General features: G+C 32.6%; 1 protein-coding gene and 1 pseudogene across 1 annotated transcript; one reads left to right on the forward strand and one right to left on the reverse strand.

The window, feature by feature from the left end:
• The window catches only part of LOC102666006 (uncharacterized), a 64,956-nt pseudogene extending 44,064 nt beyond the window's left edge, over positions 1–20,892 (reverse strand).
• Positions 11,651–13,795, forward strand: LOC100802038 (probable N-acetyltransferase HLS1-like). The gene is made up of 2 exons (XM_003538260.5): positions 11,651–12,220; positions 12,532–13,795. The coding sequence occupies exons 1-2, from the start codon at positions 12,047–12,049 to the stop codon at positions 13,537–13,539; spliced, it is 1,182 nt and encodes a 393-aa protein (XP_003538308.1). The 5' UTR covers positions 11,651–12,046; the 3' UTR covers positions 13,540–13,795.
• Positions 20,893–21,111: the final 219 nt, after the last annotated feature.

Consider the following 21,111-nt stretch of genomic DNA (forward strand, 5'->3'; position numbering starts at 1 on the left):
CGGTGTGCTTAGCGGGATGAGCCCTCGCTTAGCGCATGTGTCCAACTCATTCTTCTTCTAGATTCTTCCTTGCGCTCAGACGCAAGAGTGATGCGCTCAGCGAATGGCTTGCTAAGCCGGCAGATTGGCTTAGCGAGCAGATCAAAATCAGCACTTCACAAACTTGCCTAATTAAGCTAAAATTGAAAGGAAATGATTATTAAATACACAAAATGGGAGTACTAAGTATTTATTACCTATATTTAACAAAAAGTAATTACAACACTACAAAATAACCTTAAATGGGAGGAGTTAGATACAATTTTCATAGATTTCTTACACAAAAGTTAGTCGTATTCATCGACTAACAATCACTATCCAACCGGGTGCACAACAATTTGGCCAATAGACCACCAAATTTAGAAGATAGTTGGCAGTTCGACCTTACAACCTCAATAAAAGCAACAATGGCATTGGCCACCTTAGGGCACTCTACTCGCCAAAGAGTACGAGCAATAGCCCTCCATTTGGTGACCTCCACCTCCAAGGTTGCCACCTTTTGCATAGCCTCTTGGTGTCACTGTCCATTCTCTTCCAAAATTGTCAAACTCTTTTGGAGAAAGACTTTGGCAGAGTCAGTAACATTCTGCACCCTAGCTGACCTAATAAGATTCTTATTGACGGCTGACACAAAGCCAACGAGGTCTTCTGCTCTGGCTTATAAGTTGCACCTCATAGTGAGTCAGCATCACTAGAGGTGTACAAGTGATCAAGGGAGACGCGAGGGCGAGAGGACAAAGAAGGTGACACCATCGTCGCCAAAACAGCAAAGGGAAAAGCCATTGAAGCTTATGAGGAAGGAGACAGCACCGTAGGAGCACTAGTAGTTGCCACATCGACACTTAGCAAAGGTGTTGCGACAGTGGATGATGGCGCCATAACAGAGTCAGTTTGAGTGGCTCGCATAGTAACTTCAACAACAACAGAAGTAACCTCCTGAACAGTAACAACGGGAGAAGGTGAAGGAGCAGGAGTAGTAGTAGTAGTAGCAGGAGCCTAGATGGCTGGTGGAGCTCAAGGCATATCATGCACAATCGAAAGGCGACCCGCACTGAGTATCAACCCTACAACTTGCCTTAGGGCACGGAGGCTCATTGGGGCCATCAACTTCTTGTGACCAGACGGCCCAACAACATCATCACTCTTCCTTTTTGCCAAAACAGAGGAAGGAGCATTGGGGGTAACCTCAACCATGACAACAACAGGGCCAGCCTCACCAGCAGGTTGACCTCATTCTCCAATAGTCGATGTAGCAGCAGACGATGGCATGGTCCCACTTGCAGATCCGACTTGTTTCACAAGTGACCTCCAGGCAAAGTCACGCATAATACCTACAAAACAAGAAAGACAACAACACAAACAAGTGTTAGCTATTGTCCGACATCGACCTCAGACACAAAAGAGGGCAAGGTTAGGCACTTTACCACCCAAAGCAGCGAGCGAATTGCTCACCAAAGAAAGAGAAAGAATGGCCCGCACGTCTAGCGAGGCTGACAACTACTCACAAATTTCTTTGTCAACCCTCTCCACAAGGGTCAATAGATCATCGTCATATGACTTGAACCTAGTAGGGTCAAACTACCAGTAGAATGGGAAGCGAGGCTCCTCATCCCTATTGAACATCAATGGCATACCATCAGCCATGACACCAGTAGCCAGAACCTTAAAGAAACGGTCCTTAAAACGATGAAAGATGCTTGAATCAAACTCAAACAACTTCTTAGATATGTTGTTTAAGGAGACCCATCCAATTTTTCCAGACAATTTCATTTGGAAGAAGATCGACACACTAGGTCGGATGTTGAAGAAAGGGCATAGAATCTCAAAGGCCCACACCATCGTTCAACTGTTTGGGTAAAGTTGGGAAGGGGTCACATTCAAGTGCTCTAGTAGAGCACATTGAAAAGCGGTCAAGGGTAGAATGAGACTCGGGACCTCGAACAGACACTTGTACATAAAGAAAAAGAGCAAACGACCAGGCGTCGACCTCAAAAATGGGAAGTCATCACTCCCACAAGCTTGAACGACCAACTTGCAGGAATCCTCAAGGTTTGCCAGCTTCACCTGACTTTGAAGGGCAATGACACTCGTCACCGAGGTCAGAGAGGACTTATATTTCAAAATGTCATCCCTCACCCACTCAGAGCCAGCAACGGCCGGGTTGGACAACAGAAATCCAACACTTTGGCTATGTCGCACGCGGGGAAACACCTTCACATCTCCATCGTCACTACCTCTCCTTACACCCCCAGAAGCAGAAGGGGGCAGGATCACAGTGATCGAGACTGGCTCCCCAGCAGCAATAGAAGGTTACGCCCTTCTGTGAAGGCGACAAGCACCTCCTCATGTTCGACATGAGACCCTCACCCTCTCTGAAGAGGAGGACTCGCTATCATAGGCACCTCGGTGAGTATTCTCTAACGAGGAACTGCCAATCAAAATGACCTCCCGATCCATGATGGGTTGCTCAATTGAGCCCCCAGAGTCATGCCACCCAAATCGATGGCAGAATCAGACAAAAAAGAAGACATTCTGGAAGACGGGAGTACCTTGAAAAATCAAACGAAGAAGAATGGGAAACCGAAAGCTAGAAAGCACAAAAGCAAGAAAGCAAGGAAGCAAGAAGACAATGAACAATGACCCGAAATCAAATGTTCACTCCATTTAAAGAGGAGGCAGACTCTTTGGTAACTGGCTGGAGCTGAAGTGACACCCTAAAACTTTGCACCATGACGCTCCCCCACTCACGCATGACCGCCACTCCAGTACATGCCCATCTGCGAGTGACGTTTATGCAAGAGTACTGTGCGTGCACTACACATGTCTGCAGCAACAGACAGACGTTATGCCATAAAAAGGACAGAGTTGTGAAATCCGATGACTTACCTTACCTAACATGCAAAAGACTCGTCCATCATAGACAACTTGACAAAAGCAACTCGGACAACACTTGTCCAGGCTCGGGGGCTTGAGAAGCCACATCGACCTACAATTCTCTCACACTCGTTGAGGTTACCACACCTAATGCGGACAAAATTCGTACATACTTGGGGACTCGACAAACTCATCACCCTCTACTTGTCAAGACTACTACCTCGGAAATTAGATAGGCTCCCTCAACATGAGACAAACTCCCTCGACACTGAACAATCTTCCTTTAACACTAAACAATCTTTTTCGCCCGTAATCCAGCTCAGAGCTTGGGGGGGCTTATGTACTGTCTAGGACCCACAAAATACACGTGGCATCCTACTTGGCACCCAGAGACACGTGTCAATCATCCACGTCAACCCTGCTATAGGAGCGTGGAAGCTCGGCCCTTAGCAGTCGAGCTTCCCAACTAATAGGTTATCTCTAACCTACTCATACTTGAATATATTCAAATATCTTATCTGTTAGTAGGTATTTAATTATCTATAAGCCCACACACTATCTACAAGTTATGATTATCTTCTACCTTTTATTTATAAGAAAATTAATGTTTATCTCTAACATTATCTATAAGCTTTCGACTATTATCTACAAGCCGGGAATTATCTGTAAAGGCTACAACAGCCCCTACAAACAAGGACCAACAATCACGCTCAACTATTATGAATACAGGTTCCATCGAACCCCTCTAGACATCCCATCACACACTCAACACATGAGCAACAAGCATGTGCCTCCCCCCCCCCCCCCTCTCTCTCACTCTTACAAGCCTTATTTAAGCATATACTTGCTTTATTCTCCTAACTCATATTCTTATTTGAGCGTTGAAGTCATTTGTTTTGCAGATCTCCTCTCTTACAAAGATCCTTCTCCAAGCATTATTATATATACTCCCTTTGATATACACCTAACGGCTCACGGCAACCAGACATTGACTCTCCAATATTTATTCACTTTTAATAAGTTAAATAGAATAGAATGAAATGAACATGATATGAAAATAATAATTTTTTTGACAATATGAAAATGAGATATTGAGATTTGAAATTTTAATAGTAACGTTTGAAATTTTTCTTTTTGGATGTAGAAATAAAAATTAAAGATTTAATTATATGGAATTATAATATAATTAAATTTTTTATTTTATATTTAAAATGTTTATTATTTGACTCACAATTTATTCAAAAAAAAATGACTCACAATTTCTAACTCATCGCAACACATGAATGACTAATATTGTCACTACTCACCACTATCACTCCCATTATCTCGTGCAATTGTTGTCACCACTCCCTTTCCTTCATTATCAATTCTATTTTTAGACACCCTTCTTCACTTCTTATCAACCATCATGGAAGTCACTTACAGATAATTTTTTCTTTATTCACATTAATCTCATGTAACTCACTCATAATCCCTATTTTTAGACACCCTTCTTCACTTCTAGTTCATTACATAACTCACTCATAATCCCTATTTTTAGACGAAATTGAAATAAAATTGTATTTTAAACTATAATTTCAATTCGATACATCAAAGTGACTAAAAAAACTAAAATAATTTATACATGAAATTATATCAAACTTTTAACTCATCTAATTCATACTAGTGATTGAGTTGAAAAATCGTGATCTTAAAAAGTTGAATTTTAATTACAAATAATTCATTCCAAAATCCAAATTTAAATTAAATTTTGGATTAAAATATTTTTCTCGAAATGAACTAATTATTTTCAGCCCTACACGCCACTTCATAACTTACATCACCCATTGCTTATAAATAGGTTAAGTGTCGGAGGGTATCAATCAGCTAACACTCTTTTTTGTTGACAGAAGCAATTCTTATCCAAATTGAAACCAAAGTGGTAGTTAGAAAAAAAAATTGTCTGTAAAATGATCATTTTAGGATTTGAACTATTGTTATTACACCACTCAGCCAACATGCATAATGGGATATGTATAATGTTACATACATGATTCTTTAAAGAATTTTGACATTCATTTAGAATTTTAATAAATAAAATGGCGATTTCTTTATTTGATCATTTGACAATAATTCATTTCCTAAACCGTAGGAGATTGATATCTATTCAACTACTCCTTTGAATTTTGATTATTGGAAACAATATCAACTTGGTCATTTAATGCCATAATTTGTAAATAGAAAACTGAATTTTATATCGTTTTCTATTATTGAAGAACTGCATGACAACAAATTTCTTTAAAATATGAAAGGAATGATATTTATATAAGTTTAGACTTAAGAGGATTATTTTTTTATATAAAAATACTTTAAGAGGATTAAAAAATAAGTTTACTCACAAAAAAATAATTAATTAGTGATAAAATTTTCATCACTAATACTAATGTTAGTAAAATTTCAGTGACAATTTTTTAAAAAAATTATATATAAATTTCTTTATCAATATTATTGAGTTTTTTTAAAAAAAAATTGATACCCAATACCTCAAAACACAATATATACCAATTGACACAATTGCTATAGCCATATGCATGCATTTGCATTGCATGTTATTTGTAATAAATTAAGAATCATTAATACAAAACACTCTTTTTACATCGAAAATATACATTAATTTTTGGAAAATTAATGTAATATGTGAGATGACAATATTTTATAACATAAAATAACATTAGTTCTAAATGAATTATTTTAGGACCGATCTGGAAAATATTTTTAGGTTAGTTGTACTATAAACTGAGGTAAAATTATTTTTTTAGATCAATTTTTTAGCAATAATATAAAATGTTGACACCCTTTGCAATTTTTGAAAATTTTACAAGGCTCTCTAACTTCTTTGTACAAAAATCTGATCTAGAGAATATTTTATATATCAATTCTTGTACAAATTATCTGATAATATTGATGTAATTTGCAATTTATAAAATTTCTGATAAGAATTTGTAGATTATTGTACTAAGAATCTAGAACAGTTTTTTTTTCTTCCCTTTTTTTTATTCCACATTTCGTTTATTATAAACCTTGTACAAGGCGATGACGACAGTTTGTTAGACGTCGATAAATATTAAAGTCCAAATGTACTATTTTTTATTTATATGTGTGAAGCATTTTCACTTTGTTGATAATTTTATAAATTTAATTAATCATTTATAATAAAATTTTCTCTCAATCGTATATTTTTTATCAACAAAATTCAAATATCAAATTCAACATCTTACTTAAAGCTAGGATCCAATTAATGTAATTTCACCTGGATTAACAAGATGTTGATTATTTACTAAGTATTATAAATATATTTAAATAAATAAATAAATGTTCAGACTCTTTTTTTAATGTCCTTTCATTGTATAGCAACCACAATTTTAGATGTTTTTTACATAAAAAACAAAAAAAACTAAATTTAGAGTGAATTAAATTTATAAAACTCAATTTTATTTTAACTTAATAACTTTAACATGATTAAAATGAGAGTTGTGTACGCTAAGATAAGTATACAATCCACATTAATAAAACTAAAAATTATTTTATAACCTGGATTATTCAACGTTTACTTTCTGTTTTTCAACCACAATTATGAGTCCAAATTCATCAAGTAAATGAGGTACTATATTTGGTCCAGCTTTTGGTTGGCACTGTCCTTTCCTGAGCAAAGTTGGTCTTGGTTCGGTACCTATTATCATTCCTCACCTTCCGACCAATCTAAAAAAAATGAGATATTGTAGAGGTCACCGGAGGAAGGAAGAAGGAATAATGAATGTGCCTGAAAACTGTTCAGGTCATAGTTATTGTGTTGGCTTAATCAAAAAATTTATCATTAAATTTTTATTATTTAGTGAATTTTATTATTTAAATTTTATTTTTAAAATTTTATCATCTAATATTTATAATTTTATAAATTTTATCACTTAAATTTTTTTTCCATCAATTTTACTATTTAATTTTTAACATTTGACAAATTTTATCATTTAATTTTTTTTATTTTTTATTTTATCATTACGTTTGATAACAAATGATATAAAAAGTTATTTGTCTAAATTTTTGTATATCAATTATCGAGAAGTCACTTTTTATATTGATTGTGATTAAAAAAAATTACTTTTCAATATCAGATATAAATACTGATATTAAAAGTTAAAATCATTTATTTTTAGTAAATAAATTTTAAAACTATCTAGTTTGATATATATATATATATATATATATATATATGTGTGTGTGTGTATAATTTTATAAAATTAGTTAGTTTGATAAAAAAAAATTCATTAGTAATAATAAAATGTGTAAAAATTAAAAGATTAAGTGATAAAATTTGTAAAATAATCAAAATTAAATGGTAAAATTTATAATTAACTGTTTTGTGTTTTACTTGTGAATAAGGATCAATGTGCACTTATTTTTGGAGAGTATTAAAATACAAAGAGACGTGGAGAGAAAATTATAGATGTAATAGATGTTATATACGATGATAATAAGAGATAAGCGAAGATAAAAAATAAAAGTAAGATGAAAGAAAAAGTAGCGGTATGCTTATAATTACACTTCCCTGTTTCATCAAATAATATTCCAAATTAAATTTACTAATCATTGCAATAGAAAACAGTCATACATACACGCTTTTTTCGGCCAAACTATCCACAAGGGGCAATTTTTTTTAAAATTTATCATTTAGGTAAAATTTAAATTAATATTCAAAAGAAGTAACTCGTAATAAATTTAATGACTTCATAATTGAAAGTCGCAAAATTTGTTACAATTTTTTTTTCATTGAAGCCGTAAGTCCTAAAATAATTTTTTTATTAAAAGTATATTATTTTATGATTTTAATTTTTTTTCACATTTTTTTAAATAGTAACTAATTTTTTATTTCAATTATTTAATGAATAAATATTTTTTTATTTTTATTTTATTTAATATATTATATATTTTTTTATTTAGTTTTATTTAATATTTTTATATTGTTTTATTTAATATATTTTCTATATTTTTTTACTAAGGGTTATTATTTTTTTTAAATTAAAAAATAATACAAAAGACTTAAATTTAAATAAAAATATTAAAATATTTTTTTACTAATATTAACAAATAATAATAACTTATAATTTATCAAATAATATTATTTTTAAAAAAAATAATTAATTTTTATAATTATTATTAAGTAAATTAATAATTTTGTATAGTAGTATTAATTAATTTTATTTTATAAATTATTTTAATAGCAACAACATAAAATAATTTAGTAATAAAGATAGTTCTTAAAATAAAATAGCATAATACATTAATATAAAATAAATAATATAAATTAAACAAAATCATAAAATTAAAAAAGTAGAAACAATATTAACCATCAACTTGATTGTAAAAATAATTACTACAATTATGTCCTTCAGTTTTATATAGTAAATATTTCTTAGATCTATTTGAGATTCATTTGTCTATCTCATTGTGTATATCACTAATGATTAATCTTCCTGTTATGTTTGATCGTTTGGAAGAATCAGATATTTTAATATTATTTAATAAATTATAAGTTAATATTATGTGTTAATATTAATAAAAAAATATTTTAATATATTTGTTAAATCAATGTGTAGTATATTTTAATATTTTTATTTAAATTTAATTCTTTTATATTATTTTTTTTAATTTACAAAACAAATAATAATATTTAATATTAGTAAAAAAATATAAAAAAATATTAAATAAAACTTAAATAAAAGAAAACATACATTAATTAATTAAATAATTAAAATAAAAAATTATTTAAGATTTTAAAAAACGTGCAAAAAAAATTAAAGTGATAAAATAATCTAAGACTTCAATAAAAAAAGTTGTAAAAAAAACTCTTACAACTTTAAAGTTCTATTTAAAAAAAATTGAAGTTATAAAATATTTTACAATTTTAATGTAAAAAATGAAGTCTTAACATATGTTTTCATTTGATAAATCTTAACGTTCATTATGACTTATCCTTTGGGAATGTTAAATTAAATTTTACTCTAAATGATAAAATTTTAATAAGATTTGCCCTTGTTGGTAGTTTGGCCACTTTTTTCAGCAATTGATATATACTTTCAACGTGCAAATTTGAATTGCTTAACTGTGCTGGTTTTTTTTATCATTATTTTAAGGTGGAAGATTATTATAATATTTTAGATGGGTAAATCAAAGCATAAAAATTGGCCACAAGCTAGCGAAACTGTTTAAAGCAAGGTCCTCAAATGGGTTGAACTGGTATTAGATTGTCCATTTTAATTAAAATAAACTTTATAAGTTTTTAAATTAGAGATTTGGCCATTTGGGCTTAAAAATTATTAGTTCAAATACCAATAATTTACTACGCCGAAGTTTATATAGTTGATACTTGATACTGTGACAAAAGAAACCAGCTAATTCATTCAGGAGCAAGATTGTGAGAAACAAAATACGGGCACAGTCTGAAGCAGTAAGAACGTGTCAGAAAAAGTAGCACAGGGTTTGGTCAATTAATCATCACAGTGTAACAGTGCTTACACACTATCACGCACGACAAAGAACCTCCTATTTAAACGGTAATTTTTTTTTCTTTTACAACAAAATAATATCGTTTATTTTTTAATGAATCAGTAATTTTTTTTTCTTCCACCAAGTATCTATCTACCAATAATAAGAGACTGAAGTTCTTTTAAGGTGTGGTAGATCATTAAAGTAAATTTTGCTTCTTCTAGCAAAATTTACTCTGAAAACATGATCAAAAATCAAACTATTTATGATAAATTTAAAGAATATAATTATTTACCAATTATACTAGATTTTGTAATAATAAATTATCGATTTCATCATTCAAATATTACTCTCAAACAGTCCCCAAAATGATAAAATTATGTAAATAATCCTTTAAATAATAAATATCATCAATTTAAATTTAGTGTATGTTTGTATAGTCCTTTTGTCATATGCTACACACGATTCTACACACTAAATGTTAGTAATTGTAAAAGTTTGTTAGGTCCACAGAGTCTTAACAGGTATTATATATATATATATATATATATATATATATATATATATATATGAGATCATTTAGGAGAGAAGATAATACTTCAAAGATGAAATTGATAGTTTACTTTTAAATCAAGTGTGGATCTTAGCTTTTTGAGCATAACTTATCTAGTTTTCACTTTCTAAAGATTTATATTCATGAGACCTACTATTTTGAAAATTGGACATCTCCCAACCGAGATGAGATTTTCCCTAAAGTTGCTTTTATGTTCATAGGAGTGACTCTTGGTTCGTGGTGGCAGTCATGCACTTCATTAGGAATTTAGGGCAACCTTTTCAATAAATTTTGAAATTCATAATTAGCCAAAAGCAAAGCATGAGTTTAGTGGGGTTTAACTTTCACTTTCGAATCTAATGTCTAAAGACAAAGGGGCCACCCACGGCCACACAACACAGACAGATACATATCTCAAATAAAATACACTGCAAAATGGGAAAAGCCTCCAGTGTTGCATTGTTAATCCGATAATGACATTTGCAAATTCCAAAAGGCTAACTAAAGCCTAATTAAATTAATTAATTAATTAAATTAACAACATCCCATTAAATTAATCCATCATGTGTAATGAATAAATGAACCCTTGCACTATGTTTCTTTAGCTAACACACCGCTTTGTACGGTGAACACGTAACCCACCAATATGCGATCTCAAATGTTTAATTAGGTTTTGATGGACTAGCTAAGTTCTTCTCATTTGTATAGGATTGATTAATGATAAATAATTCATGAATAGGTCTTGTTAAATATGGTTAATTCATGATTAGATTCCCATTTCTGAAAGATATTTAATGGCCTGCCGACTTGTACGGATCAAGATTAAAATTGCAGATTTGCAGTCAGGCGTTTTATAGTTTAATACGATAAAATATTATTTATTTTAATTTTCTTTTATGTAAAATAACAGTAAAAATAAAATAAAAATAACTTTTTTTTTTGTAAAATTAGTGACTAAATAACATATTTTCTAAAATAAAAAATAAAAGAACCAACAGTTGCAATCTCAATAACTATAACACGATTGATTCATTCTCTTTTTATTTTTGTAGTACATGTTTGAAAACATGTACTACAAAAAATAATTATCCGTTACATTAAATATTTTTGTGTCAATTGAAATTTTAGAAGATATTTTGTATGTGAAGTTCACATACAAAATATCTTCATGTTATCTTTTACAATTCCTAATCGCTCATAAAGGTTTTAAACTAAAATCTGACGACGGCCTTCACAAAAGAAAAAACCATTAATGATCAATTGACTTGACTAACGAATCAGCCTCAGCGTAATACGAAATCACAAATCCGTAGGCTTGCACCGTGGCGTGCGTGAGCCTGAGGTTAACCTAACGTGGACACACACAAAAACAGAGATATGTAATATGAATATATAATGTATTCACTAACAGATTAACTAACTTATGGAAATGGGAAATGATTGTTTGACACAATTTGAGCCTCACACAAACTCAATTTTAGGGGGTAGTAAATAAATATAAATATAATGAAGAAAGGATAAAAAAAAAGTAACAATAATAAAAATAAGGTTATGAGAAATTTTAATTTTACATATAAGAATAACATTACCTTAACTTACATATATATACGAGGAGTGGACACAAAAAGCTAGAGACAAAAAACACATTCCATTATTAATCTAACTTTTGTCTACTATTATTATTGAAGCCTAGGTTATTTGATGATTCTGATAAAGAACATTCTCCCAACCAAGTCCCAATCTCTCTCTTTCTATTTCTACCACCTCTTTCTCTCTCTTTCCACCTCCTTATTATTTTATTTTTTTTGCATTTTGTTTTTCTTTCTATCCGCTGCATATAAATCATTATCATAATGAAGACTATGCCAAACCATTCTTGTTGTAGTACTTGTGTTACTTCTCGTTGGTTGCACCATGTCTTGCTATTTGTATCATCTTGTGTACCTTCTTAAGCTTTGAGCAATTCCCTTTTACTTTTATTTCACTCCATCATCATCACTCACACATCAAACACTACTAGCTCCTTCTAAGTGTTCTCTGTCTCTCTCTTTCTTTTGGGGTATGGAGTTCAACAAGTTCAGAATCAGAAGCTATGAGGGGCAATCTGATAGGGCTCAAGTGGAAGATCTTGAGAGAAGATGCGAGGTAGGGCCATCAGAAAGCGTGTTTCTCTTCACAGACACTATGGGTGACCCCATTTGTAGGATCCGGAACAGTCCCATGTACATGATGCTGGTAAGTGATACACACACACAACAATTACTATGCCACTATAAGTCACTAACTTCATGGTTTTTTTCCCTTCTCATTATGTATATGCAAGATTTTAAATATCGATTGTGGACAAATTCGGTCAATGCAGTCTCAATTGTAATCACACACAATTAAAAAATCTTGATGTTGCTGCGGCCTAATATTTAAAACCTTGTGTATATATATGCACCACAAGTTAATCATAATCTTCTATGCCTTTCTTCTCTTCTTTCTTCTTATGCTTCTTATTCTTCTTGTTTTGATCATCATGTCCACCACTAATTTGGTGGTAGGTGGCAGAGTTGGAAAATGAATTGGTTGGTGTCATTCAAGGGTCTATAAAAGTGGTCACGGTTCATGGTCACCCTCCAAAGGATTTGGCAAAGGTGGGGTATGTCCTTGGCCTAAGGGTATCACCTCACCACCGGAGAAAAGGGATTGGCTCAAGCCTTGTGAAAACCCTAGAAGAATGGTTCACTTCAAAAGATGTGGACTATGCATACATGGCAACAGAGAAAGACAACCATGCCTCAGTGAGTCTCTTCATGGACAAGTTTGGCTACATCAAGTTCAGGACTCCAGCTATTCTTGTCAACCCCGTGAACCATCATTGCTTTCAAATATCACCCAACATTGAGATAACAAGGTTGAAGGTGGACCAAGCTGAGTACTTCTATAGAAGATTCATGGGGTCCACAGAGTTCTTCCCAAATGACATAGGGAATATACTTAGGAACAAGCTAAGTTTGGGGACATGGGTGGCATATTTCAAAGGTGATATTGCTTGGGGTGATTTTGGGTCAGATATTGGACAAGTACCAAATAGTTGGGCTATGCTTAGTGTATGGAATAGTGGGGAGATATTCAAGTTAAGGCTAGGGAAAGCACCTTTTTCTTGCTTGGTATGCACCAAGAGTTGGTGGTTGATTGATAAGATTTTCCCATGTTTGAAATTGCCAACCATACCTGATTTCTTCAACCCATTTGGGTTCTATTTCATGTATGGGGTGCACCGTGAAGGGCCATTTTCAGGGAAGCTAGTGAGGGCCTTGTGCCAATTTGTGCACAACATGGGTGCTGAGTCCAAGGATGAGAGCAATTGCAAGATCATTGTGACTGAAGTTGAAGGAAGAGATGAACTCAACCACCATATCCCACATTGGAAATTGCTCTCATGCCAGGAGGACTTGTGGTGCATAAAGTCGTTGAAAAATATTGAAGGGACAAATAACAACTTCCATGAATTAACAACCAAAACCCCACCAACAAGAGCTCTTTTTGTAGACCCAAGAGAGGTTTAAAGCATGCATGATCTCACACAAAAAAAAATAGAAAAAAAAGGAAAGTAATAAAAGGGGGACAAGAAAAAAGCTTGGAAAATATCTTGACCTTAATTTTTTTTCTTTTTTTTTTTCTGCTTTCCTTAGCTTTGTCAACCAAAGCCCACCTCATGTATTGTGTGATAAGTCCATCCATCTCTCCTGGTGGGGGTTTTTCTCTAGTTCCTTTCACATCGGTGACACAAAATCTCAAAAGATATCCATAATTTAGGTGCCACACTTTGGTGTCCTTCTTTGCAATTCCCATCTTTTGCCTCATGATCCTGACTACTCAATCACCATGGTGGTCCAAACTTTGTCCCTTCCCCTCAAGTAAAATTTTTAGCTGGACCCTCCTCCCCTCACTTTGTCGCATCGCATCGGGATATGCATATCTCTTTAACATGTATGTATGTTAATGTTAATGTCATCACTTAAAAAAAACAAGGCTTCGAGCCATTTTATATATAGTATGAGATCATGAAAGTAACCATTACTATTCTCTATCCTATTCTATTCAAGTCAAGAGTTAGACAACTTCTGTTCCAAGATAAAGGGGGAAAAGAGAAAAAAAAAAAATGCAAGTGAGTCTCGAGGGGTTTTGGTTTCTTCTTCATTTTGTGATCGAGCATTGTGTTGTCCCTAACCACATGAGGAATGTTGATGGTGTAAAGTTTTTATGGCTCGTGTGGGAATCAACCAAAAGAACACAAAAGAGAATTAGATTCGGTTTTCTAGATTTCACTTTTTACCATTATGGAAAATGTTAAGTTAACTAGCTAGCTATAGGGACCTTGCTCTCGGTTAGAACCATATAAAGAGCGAGTTGGACTAATAAAGTTAGTGGATTTGTATTTAGAAAGATTCTGTAACTCTTCCTTCTACCTCTCTTCAGCACGACCATAGAACAGTAATGATGAAGCTTCTAATAAATGATTGTGACATTAATCGACAAATTATAAGAAATGTGAAATTTAGACGTGTATAACATCGAACGTAATTGTCTCTATCTCTCAATTACTTGTTTCATCCTTTTCGTAAACACGCTTTAAACTACTCTCTAAAATGAAAGAGGATAATTTTTTTATTGTTTCAATTTTGTATATACGAAATATATTTCATTCAAAAAATATGTAATTAACTAAACACTTAATTATTATTTTTTTACAAATATTTCATAATAGTAACTAATAAATAAGTTATTATTATAATTTTTGTGTATATCAAAGATATTTATTAGTCAACACTCGGACTAATTAATCACTTTGTAGTATAAATATCACTAAAGTATGTTCTACTTCTTCCAACAAAGCCTTGAAGAGAATTATTTTGTGTTAATAATATGTATTACACCAATAATTTATCATTAACATAAAATATTAGTCATTGTAATTTCAAACCACAAGATTATTGTTAATGCAAATTTTATTAGACAAGAAAAAATAATATTAAAAGTGTAAGTTAAGTTCAACAATAAAATATAATAAAGTAAATAAAAGATGATTAAAAAAATATTATTTTATTATTATTATTATTGATGATAAATTATTCATTATTAAAAGCTCAAGGCATTAAAATATGTATTCTATAGTAATTTTTCAAGATAGAGATCGTTACGTCAAAACATAAATAAAGTAACTGTATAGATAGATAGAGATCATTATTTAAAAAGAAGAAGAAGAACAAGAACAAGAAGCAATTAACATTGTAATTTTGTAACTTTCCTAGGATTACAATTGTTGTTATTAAAGTGAGTCCAAGCTATCCAAATTCGTTGCATTTGACAATAACTCTCTAGAAACCTGGTTTAATGGGTGTGCCTGGCAAACTTTCTTCCCTAGAATATTGCATCTTAAAGTGGGAGATAGCAATGCAAACATATTATTGACAATCATGACACTTAGGCTTTATGTAATTTTTCTTCTTTAACATTTAAACATTAAAAAATACTTAGAGAATAACAAAAGATAATTTTTCTCATTAGACAAGTGTAACATGCATGTATGTTGAAATGTATTTGTCTTTTTTAATTATGATTTAATTAAATTAGCTCATTAAAGCAGTTTATAAATTTTTTTTGACTGTCTTAGCAAACAAACTCTTTATATACATGTACCCAAGTCAAAATAAAAATATTCATGTTACGACTTATGCGTGTATTCACATACATATTACATATACTCCTATTACATAATATAGAGAGAACAGAGAGTATGGTTTCTAAAAAAAATACAAGAATAACTAATAATAATTATTAAATTAAAATTAATATATTTTTTATAGGCAAAAAAATTCAAAATTTTTATTCTTAGATATAAGTAAAACTTAATTACGTGTGTCTTATTTAATGAGATTATATTTAAAATATATTTCATTTAATAGAGACGTTATGCTTAATATCATGTTCCAATGAAGGGTAATTTAGGAAAAAATATGAAATAAATTATCTTTCTTTGAATGAGAACAAGTTTTTTAAGTGAGATTATATTTTTTAAATGAGAATAATACAATTTAATGAAGTAAATTAACTTTCTTAATAAATGTAAAATGAAATATTTTGCTTATAAAAGAGAATGAAGGGAATACACGATTGAAATTAAAATTTAATATAATCGTCAAATATCTAAACGATTTATTAAACAAAAGTCAAATCTATGAAAGATCTCAATTATCACTCTCTAAAATATCTCAACTAACCTATGATCATCACAATCATGACCGTCGATACCACTGTCAAGATCATTGTTACCGCCACTACCATGATAGTTGTTGTCATCTCCACCACCACCATGACCATTGTCACATGTTACCACCTTTGTTGTCATAATCGTCATCGTCATTGTTGCTGCCGCCTAGGGTGGGTATACACATTGGTTGGGACCGTTTAAGACCTGGCCCATAAAGCCCACATTTTAGACGAGTTGAATATGCCTAGTCCACGAAATAAATTATTTTTTAAAGGTTTGCATCCGATCCGCAAAAGGCAACAGATGAACGGACTGGTCCAGAAACTCAAATAGTAATTTAATTTTATTTTTTTTATCATGGTAGAAAAAAATATTTGAAAGAAGTATATATATAATTTCAAGAAGAAAAAAATTGAATCCATTTTTTAGCTAAAATTTATCACTCTCTAAAATATCTCAACTAACCTATGATCATCACAATCATGACCGTCGATACCACTGTCAAGATCATTGTTACCGCCACTACCATGATAGTTGTTGTCATCTCCACCACCACCATGACCATTGTCACATGTTACCACCTTTGTTGTCATAATCGTCATCGTCATTGTTGCTGCCGCCTAGGGTGGGTATACACATTGGTTGGGACCGTTTAAGACCTGGCCCATAAAGCCCACATTTTAGACGAGTTGAATATGCCTAGTCCACGAAATAAATTATTTTTTAAAGGTTTGCATCCGATCCGCAAAAGGCAACAGATGAACGGACTGGTCCAGAAACTCAAATAGTAATTTAATTTTATTTTTTTTATCATGGTAGAAAAAAATATTTGAAAGAAGTATATATATAATTTCAAGAAGAAAAAAATTGAATCCATTTTTTAGCTAAAATTTATCACTAAAATATACCAACATTTTAAACACAATAAATTAATAATAACAACTTAAACTAAAGATCAAAATATTAATATAACAAATTAATAATACTTGCAGAATGGACTTAGGTAGATTACATAGGTAGTTTGTGAGTCTATCGATAAATTCTGCTAGGTCTCATGGACTTGACAAACTGGACTCAGAAACTCAATATAACTACGCAAATAAAAAAAAAGACTTGTTATCTACAAGGTCTAAAAGCTTAATGGACCGGTAGCAAATCTAACTATATATCCACCCCTACCGCCACCATCACTGACATGGTAGATGTGGATCGAGTGCATTTGGACACTCATTTAAATACATGAATGATCGAGGCCGTATCCAAATCAAATAAACATTAAAAATGCAGTATCTAGGAAGTGATCATAGGTTGTCTCTCAGTGAGCGGTGATCAACCAAACGTTCATAACATATGTTAATCAAACAGTAACGAAGTAGGGGGGTTGTTTGTTTTTGTAATTTAAACAGCAAGCAAACTTGAATAAGAAAATAACAGAATTAAAACATGTTGTTTCCCCTTGATTCAAAAGCAAGTCTCTTATCCTAGGTTACGAGAATTTATCCCTAATCAGTTCAACCACTTAATCCAACACGAAATTAATTGACTAAGTGAAAATTAACACAAGGCTGTCATTATGTGATTAAGCAACACATACACCAATTAATCCCTCTCACATGTCCATTAAGCATGAACGTAAATTAAGCACAGAGACAATTAATCAAGCATTAAGCATGCATGGATTAATAACAACAAATACAAAGCAATTGGTGAAGGGGAAAAACTGATTAGAATTCAATAGTAATAACAAAACCTCAAAGAGAGTTGTGCTTGATCATAAAGAGAAAACAACAATGGAGACTCAACCTTTCATTAATCAGCAGAAATGAAAGCGAATTCAAAGGCAGAAGCAGAAAATGAAATTGCAATTTGAAGCAGAAAACAAAATTTTATTGCTAAGAGAATAGTGCGCGTGAACAGTAACACGAAACTAAAAATGCAAAACCCTAAAATTTTCTCTCCTCTCTTCACAGTCCTCTTTCTACTAAAACCCTGGTGTTGTTATATAGGTCCTCAGTCGCAAAGCTTATAAATCTATTTTAATTCTAAGCCCCAAAAACGAAATAAAATAAAACTGGACGAAATAAAATAAAATTGGATGAAATAAAATAAAATTGTTTGCTCTCTTCAAGTCCAAGCCGGTTCAGCCCAATTCCGGATCCAAGCCCAATTACTTATGATTCTCCTGAAATTAAATTAAAAACACAAAATTAGTCAAGTAGACCCAAATGATAAAACTGCATAATTAATTTGACAATTAAGACTAATCAGTAATTAAAATGATAACAAAAAAGATTAAGAAATAGGAGAAAATAATGACACATCAAATTCTCCCACACTTAGCCTTTTGCACTTCTGGGCAAAATCAAAAAGCAGAACAAGGAACAAATCTAGAGACATTAAAGAGAGACAAACAAACACAAAAACATTTACGTATTTCTCAATGAATCTCAAGGAATGGACAACATCCAACACGTAAATAGTTAAAGAATCAAGACAGTCATGAAAATCATCCAAGCACCTCAAACATGGCAAGGTAGTCAATCAGCTCAAGAATTGAATGAAAAGTGATTATGCCTCACAAGATATGCACTTTATCTCTCAAGTGTTTAGGCTAATGTTTACTCTCAAAGCACCCATGAAAACAAACACCACATAGACTTGGCAAAACTCTAAAATTGACAACCAAACTCGACAGACACATGCACATGAGGATCAAAAGGTCTTTTAAGGTTGTAATGGGGCCAAGGACAAGGTAGAGGAAAGTATGGGATAAGTTAGCTAAAACCCCAAGGAATAGAGGAGCAATGTGGAATAAGTGGAAATTAAGCAAAAGTAATAAACTCAAACCTCTAATATCAACAAAATCAACCAAGTCTTCAAACCAGTCCAAGTCCTCAAAACAAGACCTCATTTATTCAACTTCACTCTTTTTCTGTTTTTCTCTTCTGTTTTTTTTTTAAATTTTTTTTAAATGCATAAAACGAAAATTTAAAAGCATTTTGAATATTTGAAAAATAAAGCAACAATTAGGCAATATATGTATATACATCAAGCATGGCCAAAATACATCATCAAGCATGGCCAACAAAAACATATCATCCAATGAAACATACCCCCCCACACTTATTCCCAAAACAATTCCAAAGCTCCAAAGCTCCAAAATTCCTTAAGGGTAGGGTGAGATCATGGTTTTTCACTTAAGGCTTGTAATGAGCTTCAAAACAAAGAAAGGAGAACATAAGCTCAAAGGGGCTATTAAAGGAATTAATTAAAGGTAGGCTCATTTGGCTAGAGGCTTATAAGTACAAAATGCCTAAATCATCTCCCAACATGCATGTGAAGTAAGAAGTATCAACAAGAGTCAAGCCAAGGCTATTGTGCAAGCAATCAATGGGGCAAAACACACCGAATAAAATAGATGATGATGGCTCAAAATCACACCAAGGGTAAATCTATCACTTTCAATTCAACCTTTCAAAACTAACTTGACATGTAGAGAAAAACAAGGATTTCAATTCACAAAATGCCAAGAAACTCCTATTTCAAAAACAATTAGCCATTACCTGTACATAACCTAGAATTCAAAGAGGAACATGCAATGTTGTACACAAAAACATAAACCCAAAACAAAAAAATTAGAAAACCCCAAACAAAGAACAATCTCCCCCCCCCCCCCCACACACACACTTAAACAACACATTGTCCTCAATGTAGCACAACCATAAGATCAAGAGCAATCAGAACAATCAATAAATTTGGACAAGTGCAATAAAAGTAAAGAAAGAGACAGAAAAAAAAACTCTCTAAGTCATGGCAGAAGAGAAGTAGGGTGAAGTAAGGAGGTCTCCTCCACCACTACATCCACCAAGGAAGGATTTGTGAGGAATGGTTTCAGCCAGTGTCCATTGACCTTGAAGCTCTTATCTATGGATTCACTTTTGATCTCAACTGTACCATAAGGAAAAACATTAGTCACCACAAAAGGACCAATCCACTTTGACCTCAACTTACCACTCATGAGTCTGAGCCTAGAGTTATACAATAAAACTTTCTGTCCAACCACGAAGTCCTTCTTAGCTATCAAGCTGTCATGGAACTTCTTGGTCTTCTCCTTGTAGAATTTAGAATTCTCATAGGCTTCTAAACGGATCTCATCTAGCTCACTTAGTTGCAACTTCCTTTCCTCTCCAGCCTGATCAATAGAGAAGTTGCAGGTCTTTACAGCCCAGTAGGCTTTGTGCTCTATCTCTACAGGAAGATGGCATGCCTTGCCAAAGACAACCCAATAAGGAGACATTCCTATGGGTGCTTTGTAGGCGGTCCTATGCGCCCAAAGAGCATCATCCAACCTGGTGCTCCAATCCTTTCTGTTCAACTGCACAATCTTCTCCAAGATCCTTTTTATCTCCCTGTTTGAAATCTCAGTCTGACCATTAGTTTGGGGGTGATAAGGTGTGGAAATTCTATGCACGACCCCATACTTTTTTAGCAAGGAATACAAGGATCTGTTACAAAAATGAGTGCCTTGATCACTAACGATGGCTCTAGGGACTCCAAACCTGCAAAACAAATTAGATCTAACAAAATCCACAACAACTTTAGCATCGTTAGTTCTGGTGGCTTTGGCTTCCACCCATTTTGAAACATAATCAACAACAAGGAGAATATAAACAAAACCAAAAGAGACAGGGAAAGGCCCCATAAAGTCTATACCCCAAACATCAAACACCTCACAAAACAACATGGGTTGTTGAGGCATTAGCTGTCTCCATGAAAGTGAGCTGCCTGTTCTCTAACAAGGCTCACAAGTGCTACAGATTCTCCACGCATCCTTGAAGGTGGTGGGCCAATAGAAACCGCAGTCAAG

The sequence above is a fragment of the Glycine max genome, chromosome 11, assembly GCF_000004515.6.
Source record: "Glycine max cultivar Williams 82 chromosome 11, Glycine_max_v4.0, whole genome shotgun sequence".
NCBI classification, from domain to species: domain Eukaryota; kingdom Viridiplantae; phylum Streptophyta; class Magnoliopsida; order Fabales; family Fabaceae; genus Glycine; species Glycine max.